At 48.7% G+C, this 13,368-nt stretch overlaps 3 protein-coding genes across 3 annotated transcripts in view; 2 read left to right on the forward strand and 1 right to left on the reverse strand.

Annotated features, from left to right (window-relative positions):
* Positions 1-829: 829 nt before the first annotated feature.
* Positions 830-8,159, forward strand: LOC139424324 (heme-binding protein 1-like). The gene is made up of 7 exons (XM_071176038.1): positions 830-962; positions 2,069-2,137; positions 2,311-2,392; positions 2,490-2,610; positions 5,007-5,146; positions 6,054-6,217; positions 6,518-8,159. Coding segments are annotated over exons 1-7 (1,047 nt in total). The 5' UTR covers positions 830-960; the 3' UTR covers positions 6,987-8,159.
* Positions 7,003-7,772, forward strand: LOC139424209 (uncharacterized protein in mobD 3'region-like). Its single transcript, XM_071175888.1, has 2 exons — positions 7,003-7,058; positions 7,334-7,772. The coding sequence occupies exons 1-2, from the start codon at positions 7,003-7,005 to the stop codon at positions 7,770-7,772; spliced, it is 495 nt and encodes a 164-aa protein (XP_071031989.1).
* Positions 8,160-10,823: 2,664 nt separating the features above from the next.
* Positions 10,824-13,368, reverse strand: part of LOC139424211 (keratin, type I cytoskeletal 9-like) — a 31,198-nt gene continuing 28,653 nt past the window's right edge. Inside the window, exons 8-9 of the mRNA XM_071175889.1 lie at positions 11,259-13,076; positions 10,824-10,960 (exon numbers count right to left, since the gene is read on the reverse strand). Coding sequence (XP_071031990.1) covers positions 10,920-10,960; positions 11,259-13,076 — 1,859 coding nt within the window. The 3' untranslated portion in view covers positions 10,824-10,919. The remainder of the gene's footprint in view (positions 10,961-11,258; positions 13,077-13,368) is intronic.

Below are 13,368 nucleotides of genomic sequence, written 5' to 3' on the forward strand. Positions count from 1 at the left end.
TCACTAGTTCAGTATTCAGTATCAATGGACCTTCACTAGTTCAGTATCAATGGACCTTCACTAGTTCAGTATTCAGTATCAATGGACCTTCACTAGTTCTGTATCAATGGACCTTCACTAGTTCAGTATTCAGTATCAATGGACCTTCACTAGTTCAGTATTCAGTATCAACGGACCTTCACTAGTTCAGTATTCAGCATCAATGGACCTTCACTAGTTCAGTATTCAGTATCAATGGACCTTCACTAGTTCAGTAGTCAGCATCAATGGACCTTCACTAGTTCAGTATTCAGTATCAATGGACCTTCACTAGTTCAGTATCAATGGACCTTCACTAGTTCAGTATTCAGTATCAATGGACCTTCACTAGTTCAGTATTCAGTATCAATGGACCTTCACTAGTTCAGTATTCAGTATCAATGGACCTTCACTAGTTCAGTATTCAGTATCAAGGGACCTTCACTAGTTCAGTATTCAGTATCAATGGACCTTCACTAGTTCTGTATTCAGTATCAATGGACCTTCACTAGTTCAGTATTCAGTATCAATGGACCTTCACTAGTTCTGTATTCAGTATCAGCAGACCTTCACTAGTTCAGTATCAGTGGGCCTTCACTAGTTCAGTATCAGCAGACCAGTATTGATGCCTTCAGTGCAGCCAAAAACCTGCATTAATTCTGCATCCCTTAAATATCCCTTAAACTACTTCCTGAGGTAACCCCACGCCGCTCCATTATTATCACACACAGACACACCTGCGCCCCTCCGGTCGGCCGTTAGTGGGCCAGCCCAGACCTGGCTGTGGTTTCGTAAGCAGCGAGAGCTCTGCAGTACACTATAAAGCTACTGCTGATCTAACCGGGTGACTGTCGTCATCCTCCAGAGCGCACAAAGCACGCAGTAGCCTAGTCATATTTCACCGGCGGATAACGGACACCGGACAGGACATTCCTCTTCACAATGTGAGTTCTCATTCTGCATGTTGCTGCTGTTCAGCGGACTGTTGGGCTAGTATTTATTACTGCATATTGGTTTAATTAAAGCAAATGGGACAATTTTAGTTAGGTTTATTTGTTTGACTGCAACGTGTGTGGGACGAGAGTACTTCTATGGGTATTGTTTTTGAAGTCATTTTTGTAGTTGTATAACAAAATATGAGAAAGAAAGTGTAAAGTGGGTGTGACATTGACCTGAGCAGCAAAATGACGCATTGCTTGCGCATCTCACGTAGAGAGAGAGCGATAGAAAGAGCGAGAGAGCGAGTCTGTTTCTGAGCCACCTCCTCTCATGTTTCGGTCCGCTGCATCAATATTTAACCGGGTCCTGGCTGAGGAAAGGCAAGCACCGTGTGTCTACCGCATTGAAACGCCACCGTTGGCTCGCTTCCAGCCGTTAAATAACGGTTGCTAGCTGAGTTGAGTAACGGGATTGTTTCTGCCCTGCAGTAGGTCAGTTAGTGGTTGATAAGGATCTAGTTAAGACCATTGGCATCATTATCTTTTCCACCGTGACCTCAGATCGCCTGTTCTGCTGCTGATGCTGTGGCTGGTGCAGAGAGAGAATGACGCTGCAGCAAAATCTCTCTCTCTCTCTATTTCTCTCTTTCTCTCTCTCACACACACACACCTCCCAGCTCTCTCTCCCTCTCAGAGGATAATGTGCCCCATTGTACCTTTGCAGAAAACACCATCACACACACACACACACACCATCACACACACACACCATCACAAACACCATCACACACCCTCACACACACCATCACACACACACACACACCCTCACACACAAACCATCACACACACACACACACACCATCACACACACACACACACCATCACACACACACCATCACACACACAAACCTTCACACACCATCACACACACACAAACCTTCACACACCATCACACACACACACACCATCACACGCGATCACATACCATCACATACCATCACACACACCATCACACACACACCATCATACACCATCACACACACACCAATACACACACATCATCACACACACACCAATAGACAGTGGATATGAACAACTGTGTGTGTCCTCAGGGAGTTGTTCCCAGGGCTGGTGATGCTGGTGGCTCTAATGGTTTCAGTTGGTGCTGAAGGTGGCGTCGGGTAAGACAATCTCTCCTTTTCAATGACACCCCCTTACCGTGTGTGTGTGTGTGTGTGTGTGTGTGTGTGTGTGTGTGTGTGTGTGTGTGTGTGTGTGTGTGTGTGTGATGGAGTGTGTTAGTAGTGTGTTAGAATGATACACTACTAACAACCTACTATCTCCTGTCCTCTAGCCCCAGCAACAACTCCAGTTTCTGCACCGAGTCAAAGGAATGTCTGGAGTATGAGCTGGTGTGCAAAACAGACGAATATGAGGTGAGTGGACACACACACACACAGAGAGAGAGAGAGATGGACACCTGCACCTATATGTTAAAAATATCTCCTTTAATAATATGTGTGTGTTTGTCAGGTCCGTCACTACAGTCCTACTCGTTGGGTGTCTACGGATGCGGAGGCCTACTTTATGGGGGTGGGAGCAGCCATGGCCTTCAGGAGACTGTTCCAGTATATCACTGGGGCCAACAACGGAGGTAAGAGACTGTTCCAGTACATCACTGGGGACAACAACGGAGGTAAGAGACTGTTCCAGTATATCACTGGGGCCAACAACGGAGGTAAGAGACTGTTCTAGTACATCACTGGAGGTAAGAGACTGTTCTAGTACATTACTGGAGACAACAACAGAGGTAAGAGACTGTTCTAGTACATCACTGGAGGTAAGAGACTGTTCTAGTACATTACTGGAGACAACAACAGAGGTAAGAGACTGTTCTAGTACATCACTGGAGACAACAACAGAGGTAAGAGACTGTTCTAGTACATCACTGGAGGTAAGAGACTGTTCTAGTACATCACTGGAGGTAAGAGACTGTTCTAGTACATCACTGGAGGTAAGAGACTGTTCTAGTACATCACTGGAGGTAAGAGACTGTTCTAGTACATCACTGGAGACAACAACGGAGGTAAGAGACTGTTCTAGTACATCACTGGAGACAACAACGGAGGTAAGAGACTGTTCTAGTACATCACTGGAGACAACAACAGAGGTAAGAGACTGTTCCAGTACATCACTGGAGGTAAGAGACTGTTCTAGTACATCACTGGAGGTAAGAGACTGTTCTAGTACATCACTGGAGACAACAACAGAGGTAAGAGACTGTTCTAGTACATCACTGGAGACAACAACAGAGGTAAGAGACTGTTCCAGTACATCACTGGAGGTAAGAGACTGTTCTAGTACATTACTGGAGACAACAACGGAGGTAAGAGACTGTTCTAGTACATCACTGGAGACAACAACAGAGGTAAGAGACTGTTCCAGTACATCACTGGAGGTAAGAGACTGTTCTAGTACATCACTGGAGGTAAGAGACTGTTCTAGTACATCACTGGAGACAACAACAGAGGTAAGAGACTGTTCTAGTACATCACTGGAGGTAAGAGACTGTTCCAGTACATCACTGGAGACAACAACAGAGGTAAGAGACTGTTCTAGTACATCACTGGAGGTAAGAGACTGTTCCAGTACATCACTGGAGACAACAACAGAGGTAAGAGACTGTTCTAGTACATCACTGGAGGTAAGAGACTGTTCCAGTACATCACTGGAGGTAAGAGACTGTTCTAGTACATCACTGGAGGTAAGAGACTGTTCTAGTACATCACTGGAGACAACAACAGAGGTAAGAGACTGTTCTAGTACATCACTGGAGGTAAGAGACTGTTCCAGTACATCACTGGAGGTAAGAGACTGTTCTAGTACATCACTGGAGGTAAGAGACTGTTCTAGTACATCACTGGAGACAACAACGGAGGTAAGAGACTGTTCTAGTACATTACTGGAGACAACAACGGAGGTAAGAGACTGTTCTAGTACATCACTGGAGACAACAACAGAGGTAAGAGACTGTTCTAGTACATTACTGGAGACAACAACAGAGGTAAGAGACTGTTCCAGTACATCACTGGAGGTAAGAGACTGTTCTAGTACATTACTGGAGACAACAACGGAGGTAAGAGACTGTTCTAGTACATCACTGGAGACAACAACAGAGGTAAGAGACTGTTCCAGTACATCACTGGAGGTAAGAGACTGTTCTAGTACATCACTGGAGGTAAGAGACTGTTCTAGTACATCACTGGGGACAACAACGGAGGTAAGAGACTGTTCCAGTACATCACTGGAGGTAAGAGACTGTTCTGGTACATCACTGGAGGTAAGAGACTGTTCTAGTACATTACTGGAGGTAAGAGACTGTTCTAGTACATCACTGTGGCCAACAACGGAGGTAAGAGACTGTTCTAGTATATCACTGGAGGTAAGAGACTGTTCTAGTACATCACTGGAGACAACAACGGAGGTAAGAGACTGTTCTAGTACATCACTGGAGACAACAACAGAGGTAAGAGACTGTTCCAGTATATCACTGGAGGTAAGAGACTGTTCTAGTACATCACTGGAGGTAAGAGACTGTTCTAGTACATTACTGGAGACAACAACGGAGGTAAGAGACTGTTCTAGTACATCACTGGAGACAACAACAGAGGTAAGAGACTGTTCCAGTACATCACTGGAGGTAAGAGACTGTTCTAGTACATCACTGGAGGTAAGAGACTGTTCTAGTACATCACTGGAGGTAAGAGACTGTTCTAGTACATTACTGGAGACAACAACAGAGGTAAGAGACTGTTCTAGTACATCACTGGAGACAACAACATAGGTGAGAGAGAGAGTGTGTTAATCCTGTGTGTCTGAATTTACACATTTGAGGACATTGTACCTCTACAGAATGCACTGTGTGTCTAAATACTACACACCTCTAAATGGATCTGTGTGTCTGCGTGTCTGTGTGTCTCTGTGTCTGTGTGTATGGCTGTGTGTCTGTGTGTCTGTGTGTCTGCGTGTCTGCGTGTCTGTGTGTCCCAGGTCTCCAGATGGAGATGACTGCTCCAGTCCTGGTGAGGATCCCTGAGGAGACCAGGATGTGGGAACCAGCCATCTACACCCTCAGTTTCCTGCTGCCAGCAGCCTATCAGGAGAGGCCTCCCACACCTACCAATGACAAGGTGAGTCTGGCCGGCTAACCCTCCAATCAGAAACAGGTGGAACGAACACATCACAATTAATATTATGAGGTATGCCGTTTTACCAGAGGTGTTTATCCCAAGCCACTGACAGTAGTAGTGAGTGTGTATATTTATATATATTTCTAGCATGTGAGTGTGTATATTTATATATATTTCTAGCATGTGAGTGTGTATATTTATATATATTTCTAGCATGTGAGTGTGTATATTTATATATATTTCTAGCATGTGAGTGTGTATATTTATATATATTTCTAGCATGTGAGTGTGGATATTTATATATATTTCTAGCATGTGAGTGTGTATATTTATATATATTTCTAGCATGTGAGTGTGTGCGACCCTTGCGGGATTCGAACCCAGGAACTTGACGTTCCTAGCGTTACACTACGCAGGTATACACAGTGATGTTCTCAACAGATGATGAATCAAGATGTTCTCTTCTGCTCTACAGTAGACAGCTATGGAGCTGGGGCCGGTCTGCATCTATTATCTATATATCTGTGGGGATAATGCTGTATGATCTATATATCTGTGGGGATAATGCTGTATGATCTATATATCTGTGGGGATATTGTTCTATGATCTATATATCTGTGGGGATAATGCTGTATGATCTATATATCTGTGGGGATAATGCTGTATGATCTATATATCTGTGGGGATATTGTTCTATGATCTATATATATGTGGGGAAAATGCTTGAACATCTACATATCTGTGGGGATAATGCTCTATGGTTCTGGAGTTATTTCTATCAGAGGGGATAATGACTTGAATTCTAAGGAATTGTGCCATGTCATTATGTCTGTGTGAACTAATCCAGGCTGGATGTTATCAGTGATGTTATAATGTGTTATTGTTGTTGGGATGTCTCTCTCTCCAGCTCTACTTTACTGAGATGCCCTCTATGGATGTGTACGTGCGTAGCTACGGAGGCTGGATGTTGTCAGTGACCTCCAGGCTTCACGCTCACCTACTGACCAAGGAGCTGGCCAGGGTCCAGGCTGACTACAACCACACCTACCACTACGGAGTGGGTTACGACAGGTAGGCCTGGACACACACACATATGCACACACACGTTTTTGCATGTACACACACACACACACAAACTAATCTCAGTTATACACAAATACACTCATCTCAGATACACACACAAGCACACACACACACAAACTAATCTCATATACACACACACTATGATCTCATAAATACACATATACGCCTCTTTCTCTCTTAGTATTGAGTCTGTCCGTCTGTCTGTCGCTCTCTATCCCACTTCCTTTATGAACACTCTCTCTCTCGCTCTCTCTCTCTGTATTGATTATTTCCTGTGTTTCTCTCCAGTCCTCTGAAGCTGCTGAACAGACACAATGAGGTGTGGTACGTAGCTGAGGGAGAGGCTGTCTGCTCTGACCCCCAGGAACCAACCCCACCACACACACCTACCCCCACACACACATCCAATGCCACACCCAATGCCACACACACACCCAACGCCACACACACACCCAACACCTCACACACACCCAACGCCACACACACACCCAACACCTCACACACACCCAATGCCACATACATCCCCTCCAGCACCATCTCTGACTCCCCCTCAGATCTCCCAGCCAACCGGCCACCTACCCCCTCCCAGGCCCCCGAGGTGACCCCCTCTCAGGGACCGGTGGTCGGGGAGACCCCCTCGGCCAACAGCTCTGACCCCCAGACGGACGGCCCATGGAACAACACTGTGGAGGCCTCCCTGGAGGACACCCCCTCTGATAACGCTGTCGCCGACCCCGCTGACCTCAACCTGGCCTAGTTCTGGAATACTATATATGACCCTGAACAGTAGAGGGGTACGGAGGGCTGCTGTGGTGAGAGAGCTCCTTCAGTTAGATGTCCATTTGGAATTGGGCTCTTGCCTCAGTATTTACTGTAATACACCACCGCCCCCTACTGGTGTCATATGGTTACTACACATATTAGCTTTATTCACCTGCCGCTCACCTGTTATCCATGTTACCACACTGATCTGTTATCCATGTTACCACACTGATCTGTTATCCATGTTACCACACTGATCTGTTAACCATGTTACCACACTGATCTGTTATCCATGTTACCACACTGATCTGTTATCCATGTTACCACCCTGACCAATGGCAGCGCTGTAGATCTAACCCTGGCCAATGGCAGCACTGTAGATCTAACCCTGGCCAATAGCTGCGCTGTAGATCTAACCCTGGCCAATGGCAGCGCTGTAGATCTAACCCTGGCCAATAGTTGCGCTGTAGATCTAACCCTGGCCAATGGCAGCGCTGTAGATCTAACCCTGGCCAATGGCAGCGCTGTAGATCTAACCCTGGCCAATGGCAGCGCTGTAGATCTAACACTGGCCAATGGCAGCGGTGTAGATCTAACCCTGGCCAATGGCAGCGCTGCAGATCTAACCCTGGCCAATGGCAGCGCTGTAGATCTAACCCTGACCAATGGCAGCGCTGTAGATCTAACACTGGCCAATGGCAGCGGTGTAGATCTAACCCTGGCCAATGGCAGCGCTGCAGATCTAACCCTGGCCAATGGCAGCGCTGTAGCAGTGTGGTAACTTTATTCTCCTTTATCATTATTCATTGTTTACAGATAAACAGTTTTATTTCTGTCACACTGACTAGAAGGTTCTCCACTCGTTGTCGTCTCCGTTGTGTATTTATTTGTCATTATTTATACATGTATTTTCTGTCGTTTGCGAGCAGCTTTTACATTCAGCTTGATATCAGTCGGTAGTGTATAATTGCTCACCATGTTGTCTGTATGACACTATGGTGTGTGTGAAAATGCTTAACTTGTATCATTAGTCAAATAGTCGAAATGTAACAATTTAAAAGTGATAGACTGATGTTTCATCTGTAGATGTACCCGAGAGGGTTTCTGTTAGTCTGGTTGTCATATCTGTCAAGTCTTGAGGATGGCGCAATAAAACCACTAAAACAAACATACTGAGTCATAGAATTATCGCTGTGTGGATTTGGACTTCACTAAACCAGAGTTCATACATTTATATGTCTTCAACACCCTTTGAATGGAGATTGGTGTTTCTTCCAGGACTGGGTTTAATCTGTGTCTGGGACACCAGTTTATAAATGTAAAGTCACAGATCCAGCCTGCATCACATCCGGCTGTGATTGGGAGTCCCGTAGGGCGGAGCACCATTGGCCCAGCGTCGTTCGGTTTTGGCCGGGGGTAGGCCGTCATTGTGAATAAGAATGAGTTCTTTAACTGACTTAGTTAAATAAAAAATAAAAGATCAGGAGGGAGCATGTAGTCTGAGGTCAGTTGATGTTCATTCAACCACATTTAGACTCAAGTAACCCTAGTCAGGATTAAACCGGCTCCTGGATTCATCTCATCTGTGAAAACAGCCCACAAAAACTAGTTTCTCGGCCCCAGATTACATCTCTTCTCCTGGGCCCTGGTATTCATGAAGGTTGTCAGAGTGCTGATCTGGGATCAGGTTCCCCTGCCCATTGAATCCCATTCATTCTAATCTAAAAGACAACATGTATCATAGATCATAATCCTTTAAAAAAATATATATTTATTTAACCTTTATTTAACTAGGCAAGTCAGTTAAGAACAAATTCTTATTTACAATGACGGCCTAGGAACAGTGGGTTAACTGGTCTAGGAACAGTGGGTTAACTGGTCTAGGAACAGTGGGTTAACTGGTCTAGGAACAGTCGGTTAACTGCCTGTTCAGGGGCAGAACGACAGATTTGTACCTTGTCAGCTCAGGGGTTTGAACTTGCAACCTTCCGGTTACTAGTCCAACACTTTGATTTAACACACGATCAATGCAGCGTCATCTTTAATAATGAAACACAAAGAAAAACAACATCTCATTGTAGGGTCAGGTTTTTATTATAAATGGAAACGTCAAATGTAATTTAAATTAAACAGAAGAGAGAGAAGCGACACGTCGTGATGTTCAGGTCAGAATGTGGACTGTGTGTGTTCTGCCAGGTGAGCTGTGTGTTAGTAGTAGAGAGAGGCTACACGTCATGATGTTCAGGTCAGAATGTGGACTGTGTGTGTTCTGCCAGGTGAGCTGTGTGTTAGTAGTAGAGAGAGGCTACACGTCATGATGTTCAGGTCAGAATGTGGACTGTGTGTGTTCTGCCAGGTGAGCTGTGTGTTAGTAGTAGAGAGAGGCTACACGTCATGATGTTCAGGTCAGAATGTGGACTGTGTGTGTTCTGCCAGGTGAGCTGTGTGTTAGTAGTAGAGAGAGGCGACACGTCGTGATGTTCAGGTCAGAATGTGGACTGTGTGTGTTCTGCCAGGTGAGCTGTGTGTTAGTAGTAGAGAGAGGCTACACGTCATGATGTTCAGGTCAGAATGTGGACTGTGTGTGTTCTGCCAGGTGAGCTGTGTGTTAGTAGTAGAGAGAGGCTACACGTCATGATGTTCAGGTCAGAATGTGGACTGTGTGTGTTCTGCCAGGTGAGCTGTGTGTTAGTAGTAGAGAGAGGCTACACGTCATGATGTTCAGGTCAGAATGTGGACTGTGTGTGTTCTGCCAGGTGAGCTGTGTGTTAGTAGTAGAGAGAGGCTACACGTCATGATGTTCAGGTCAGAATGTGGACTGTGTGTGTTCTGCCAGGTGAGCTGTGTGTTAGTAGTAGAGAGAGGCTACACGTCATGATGTTCAGGTCAGAATGTGGACTGTGTGTGTTCTGCCAGGTGAGCTGTGTGTTAGTAGTAGAGAGAGGCTACACGTCATGATGTTCAGGTCAGAATGTGGACTGTGTGTGTTCTGCCAGGTGAGCTGTGTGTTAGTAGTAGAGAGAGGCGACACGTCGTGATGTTCAGGTCAGAATGTGGACTGTGTGTGTTCTGCCAGGTGAGCTGTGTGTTAGTAGTAGAGAGAGGCTACACGTCATGATGTTCAGGTCAGAATGTGGACTGTGTGTGTTCTGCCAGGTGAGCTGTGTGTTAGTAGTAGAGAGAGGCTACACGTCATGATGTTCAGGTCAGAATGTGGACTGTGTGTGTTCTGCCAGGTGAGCTGTGTGTTAGTAGTAGAGAGAGGCTACACGTCATGATGTTCAGGTCAGAATGTGGACTGTGTGTGTTCTGCCAGGTGAGCTGTGTGTTAGTAGTAGAGAGAGGCTACACGTCATGATGTTCAGGTCAGAATGTGGACTGTGTGTGTTCTGCCAGGTGAGCTGTGTGTTAGTAGTAGAGAGAGGCTACACGTCATGATGTTCAGGTCAGAATGTGGACTGTGTGTGTTCTGCCAGGTGAGCTGTGTGTTAGTAGTAGAGAGAGGCTACACGTCATGATGTTCAGGTCAGAATGTGGACTGTGTGTGTTCTGCCAGGTGAGCTGTGTGTTAGTAGTAGAGAGAGGCTACACGTCATGATGTTCAGGTCAGAATGTGGACTGTGTGTGTTCTGCCAGGTGAGCTGTGTGTTAGTAGTAGAGAGAGGCTACACGTCGTGATGTTCAGGTCAGAATGTGGACTGTGTGTGTTCTGCCAGGTGAGCTGTGTGTTAGTAGTAGAGAGAGGCTACACGTCGTGTGTGTGTGTGTGTGTGTGTGTGTGTGTGTGTGTGTGTGTGTGTGTGTGTGTGTGTGTGTGTGTGTGTGTGTGTGTGTGTGTGTGTGTGTGTGTGTGTGTGTGTGTGTGTGTGTGTGTAGGGGGTTCCGTGGTCCTGGAGAGTGTTGTGACGTGAATCAGAGAAGGGAATCACTATATGGGAACTATGGCAATATCACCAGTAGAGACTTTACCTGGAAGAGAGAGATGGAGAGAGAGACATTGAGTAGCAAAATCTTTTTTTTTCAATGTTGTAATATCTCTATCCTCACCTTCCATGGTGAAGCTGGTCTAGTTATTATATCTCTATGTTCACCTTCCATGGTGGCGCTGGTCTAGTTATTATATCTCTATGTTAACCTTCCATGGTGGAGCTGGTCTAGTTATTATATCTCTATGTTAACCTTCCATGGTGGAGCTGGTCTAGTTATTATATCTCTATGTTCACCTTCCATGGTGGAGCTGGTCTAGTTATTATATCTCTATGTTCACCTTCCATGGTGGAGCTGGTCAACACGCTGGTGGAAGACGAGTTGCTACCGGACACGGTCATGCCCCCGCCCGATGACACCATCGCAGCACCTCCTGATGACACCGTGGCTGGGCCCCCGCTGGAAACCATCGCGGCTCCTCCGGATGACATCAGAGCTGGTCCCCCACCGGACACCATTGCGACGCCTCCTGATGACATCAGAGCTGGTCCCCCACCTGCTGATGGCGCCGTGCCTCCTGCTGATGGCGCCGTGCCTCCTGCTGATGGCGCCGTGCCTCCTGCTGATGGGGCCGTGCCTCCCGATGGCGCCGTGCCGCCTCCTGATGGCGCCGTGCCTCCTGCTGATGGCGCTGTGCCGCCTGCTGCTGGCGCCGTGCCGCCTGCTGCTGGCGCCGTGCCGCCTGCTGATGGCGCCGTGCCTCCTGCTGATGGCGCCGTGCCTCCTGCTGATGGCGCCGTGCCTCCTCCTGATGGCGCCGTGCCTCCTCCTGATGGCGCCGTGCCTCCTCCTGATGGGGCCGTGCCTCCTGCTGATGGGGCCGTGCCTCCTGCTGATGGGGCCGTGCCTCCTGCTGATGGGGCCGTGCCGCTTGCTGATGGCGCCGTGCCTCCTGCTGATGGGGCCGTGCCGCTTGCTGATGGCGCCGTGCCTCCTGCTGATGGCGCCGTGCCTCCTGCTGATGGCGCCGTGCCGCCTCCCGATGGCGCCGTGCCGCCTCCCGATGGCGCCGTGCCGCCTCCCGATGGCGCCGTGCCGCCTGCTGCTGGCGCCGTGCCGCCTCCTGATGGCGCCGTGCCTCCTGCTGATGGCGCCGTGCCGCCTGCTGATGGCGCCGTGCCTCCTGCTGATGGCGCCGTGCCTCCTGCTGATGGCGCCGTGCCTCCTGCTGATGGGGCCGTGCCTCCTGCTGATGGGGCCGTGCCTCCTGCTGATGGGGCCGTGCCTCCTACTGATGGCGCCGTGCCTCCTGCTGATGGGGCCGTGCCTCCTGCGGATGGGGCCGTGCTGCTTGCTGATGGCGCCGTGCCTCCTGCTGATGGCGCCGTGCCTCCTGCTGATGGCGCCGTGCCTCCTGCTGATGGCGCCGTGCCTCCTGCTGATGGCGCCGTGCCTCCTGCTGATGGGGCCGTGCCGCTTGCTGATGGCGCCGTGCCTCCTGCTGATGGCGCCGTGCCTCCTGCTGATGGGGCCGTGCCGCTTGCTGATGGCGCCGTGCCGCCTCCTGATGGGGCCGTGCCTCCTGCTGATGGCGCCGTGCCTCCCGATGGCGCCGTGCCGCCTGCTGATGGCGCTGTGCCGCCTGCTGATGGCGCCGTGCCGCCTGCTGATGGCGCCGTGCCGCCTGCTGATGGCGCCGTGCCTCCTCCTGATGGCGCCGTGCCTCCTCCTGATGGGGCCGTGCCTCCTGCTGATGGGGCCGTGCCTCCTGCTGATGGGGCCGTGCCTCCTGCTGATGGGGCCGTGCCTCCTGCTGATGGCGCCGTGCCTCCTGCTGATGGCGCCGTGCCTCCTGCTGATGGCGCCGTGCCTCCTCCTGATGGCGCCGTGCCTCCTCCTGATGGCGCCGTGCCTCCTCCTGATTGCGCCGTGGCTGATCCGCTGCCAGACACCATTGCGGGGCTTCCTGATGACAGCATGGCTGGTCCCCTGACGGACACCATCGCGGCGCCTCCTGATGACAGCATGGCTGCCCCGCCCCCAGAACTGCTGGAGGTGGAGCTAGTGGAATGCATCAACATGGAGCTTCCTCCCGTCCCCACTCCTCCTCCCGAGGATTTCACCTCCAACACAGTGGTCCTGGTCACAACAGCCTTACCTGAGTACATAGACAAACCTGTTAATAAGACCTTTAAAACACCTACATATAAAACAATAGTCCTCCCCAGTAGAGTCATATTACCCATAAACACATCTACATATAAAACAATAGTCCACCCCAGTAGAATCATATTACCCATAAACACATCTACATATAAAACAATAGTCCTCCCCAGTAGAGTCATATTACCCATAAACACATCTACATATATAACAATAGTCCTCCCCAGTAGAGTCATATTACCCATAAACACATCTACATTAAAACAATAGTCCTCCCCAGTAGAGTC

The sequence above is a fragment of the Oncorhynchus clarkii genome, chromosome 13 (assembly GCF_045791955.1).
Source record: "Oncorhynchus clarkii lewisi isolate Uvic-CL-2024 chromosome 13, UVic_Ocla_1.0, whole genome shotgun sequence".
NCBI classification, from domain to species: Eukaryota; Metazoa; Chordata; class Actinopteri; order Salmoniformes; family Salmonidae; genus Oncorhynchus; species Oncorhynchus clarkii.

Coding starts and splice junctions, on each gene's coding strand:
- LOC139424209 (XM_071175888.1), top strand. CDS start 7,003: ATGACCCTGAACAGTAGAGGGGTACGGAGGGCTGCTGTGGTGAGAGAG. Junction 7,059..7,333: donor GTGGTGAGAGAGCTCCTTCA/GTTAGATGTCCA, acceptor GACCAATGGCAG/CGCTGTAGATCTAACCCTGG.
- LOC139424324 (XM_071176038.1), top strand. Junction 2,138..2,310: donor GGTGCTGAAGGTGGCGTCGG/GTAAGACAATCT, acceptor CCTGTCCTCTAG/CCCCAGCAACAACTCCAGTT. Junction 2,393..2,489: donor GCAAAACAGACGAATATGAG/GTGAGTGGACAC, acceptor TGTGTTTGTCAG/GTCCGTCACTACAGTCCTAC.